This window comes from Nicotiana attenuata, unplaced genomic scaffold, assembly GCF_001879085.1.
Source record: "Nicotiana attenuata strain UT unplaced genomic scaffold, NIATTr2, whole genome shotgun sequence".
Lineage (NCBI taxonomy): Eukaryota > Viridiplantae > Streptophyta > Magnoliopsida > Solanales > Solanaceae > Nicotiana > Nicotiana attenuata.
The window spans coordinates 35556-37741 of record NW_017670717.1 but is presented as its reverse complement, the minus strand read 5'-3'; the positions used below and the strand labels follow the sequence as shown (position 1 = coordinate 37741).

General features: G+C 42.4%; 1 protein-coding gene across 1 annotated transcript in view; it reads left to right on the top strand.

Moving 5' to 3' along the window:
- Positions 1-577: 577 nt before the first annotated feature.
- The window catches only part of LOC109242600, a 7101-nt gene continuing 5492 nt past the window's right edge, over positions 578-2186 (top strand). Inside the window, exon 1 of the mRNA XM_019409438.1 lies at positions 578-961. Coding sequence (XP_019264983.1) covers positions 578-961 — 384 coding nt within the window. The remainder of the gene's footprint in view (positions 962-2186) is intronic.

The window sequence follows — 2186 nt, the reverse complement described above, 5'->3', positions numbered from 1 at the left end:
GCGGTCCGGGCGTAACCGCGGTAGGACTGCGGCAGAACACTACCTCTGATTCTGAAGGTCGCTCTAGCCGCGGTCCTGACGTAACCGCGGTAGGACCGCGACAGTACATGCAACCTTCAGACCCTAAATTGCAGAATACGCGATTTTAGGCCCTAAACCCTAAATTAAACGGGTTCTACAGTAATATAATGAATTTATATGTTGACATAGGTCTTCTTCCACATCGGATAAATTCATTATAGATAATTACTGCGTTTTTCTTTAGCCTCTAGTTATTTCATTACTTGTATTAACTCTCCAACTGAGTTACATGTTGATTGAATGAAACTAGAATTTTATAAAAGTGATATTTACCTATCTTAAATTAACAGTTTACTCTCCATCTGAGTTGGTCCTGTTTAAATTTATGGGGTTAATATCTGACATCATTCATATATTTTGCATGAATAGTTAAGTTTCCCTAACGAATCTAACTGTTCAATGAGCATGGTTATATGTGTAATGTGCAATTTTGAATTTAATCATTCTTAATACATAACTAATGATCTATTTAATATGAATACCTCCCAGATTAACCATGTCTTCATTCAACCCACTTACCTCAATTTTGAACCAAAACAAGTTAGAAGGACCTAATTATGTTGACTGGAAAAGGAACCTTGATATTGTCCTAACTGCTGAAGGTTACAAATTTGTAATCTCTGAGGAGTGCCCAGAAAAACCTGAAAATGCTACGGATGATCAGGTTAAAGCCTATGACAAATGGGTTAAGGCTGATGAGATGGCGCGATGTTACATTCTTGCCTCTATGGCGAATGTTTTGCAACATCAGCATCAGTCCATGGAGTCTGCTTATGATATGCTCGAAAGTCTCAAAGAGATGTTCGGTGAGCAAAATCCCGCAGCTAAGCAGACAGCCATGAAAGCCCTTTTGAACACGAAAATGGCTGAAGGATCATCGGTCAGGGACCATGTTCTGAAGATGATGAGTCTTCTGAATGAACTGGAGGTCCTTGGAGCTGTGATTGATAAGGAGTCTTAAGTTGAGATGGTCCTGCAGACTCTGCCTGACAGTTTTCAACAGTTTCGCTTGAACTATAATATGAACAAAATGGATTTGTCACTAGCGAATGTAACGACCCGACCCATCGTATCAGGTATTACCGCCCTGTTTTCCTCATTTATTGCTTCTTCATGTTTCATTATCAGCAACGAGTGAGTTAGAGTTGAATTGAATTGGTTTGGATAGGAAATGAGACACTTAGTCTCTTTAAGGAAGGCTTAAATTGGAAAAGTCAACCGGATGTTGACTTATGAGTTCGAAGGTTCGGATATGATTTCTGATGATCCGGTTAGCTTCGGGAGGTGATTTGTGACTTAGGAGTGCTATCGGAATTGAATTTGGAGGTCCGGTGTAGAATTAGGCTTGAATTGGCGAATTTGGAATTTTGGCGAATTCCGGTTGTTAGGCGAGATTTTAATCCGAGGGTCGGAATGGAATTCCGAGAGTTGCAGTTCGTTGGGTGATTTTGGATATGTCTGCAAATTTTCAGGTCATTCAGACATCGTTTGGTTGGATTTTTGATCGAAAATGCATTTCGGAAGTTCTTGAAGAACTTAGGCTTTGATTTGGTGAAATTTGATGATTTTGATGTTAACGATAGTGTTTTGATGATTGGAAACAAGTTTGAATAAGGTCTTGGGGTGTGTTGGTGCTATTGGTTGAGGTCCCGGGGGGCTCGGAGTGATTTCGGGTGTTAAACGGAGAATCTTGATGTTGTTGCAGGTCTGGTGCACCTGGCTTCTGGTATTTCCGCATCTGCGGAAAAGGAGCCGCAGAAGCGGTTCCGCAGATGCGGCTAAGAGATTGCATAAGCGATCCATGAGAGACCGGGGTAATTCGGCAAAAGCGGACGGGGTATCGCTTCGAGCGGGTCCGCGATAGGGCGAAAATGAGGCCGCAGAAGCGGAATGGTGAGATCCGCAGAAGCGGATGGTTGGGCGCAAAAGCGGAAGGCCAAGGATTTAATGAAAACCGCATAAGCGGTCATATGGCCGCAGAAGCGGTCCCGCATAAGCGGTTACGGGACCGCAGAAGCGAAAATTGCTGAAGGGTTTTAATGAATCAGTGTTCGCGAATTTCAGAAGATAAGAAAACATTTTTAGACTTCGAGAAGAGGCGATTT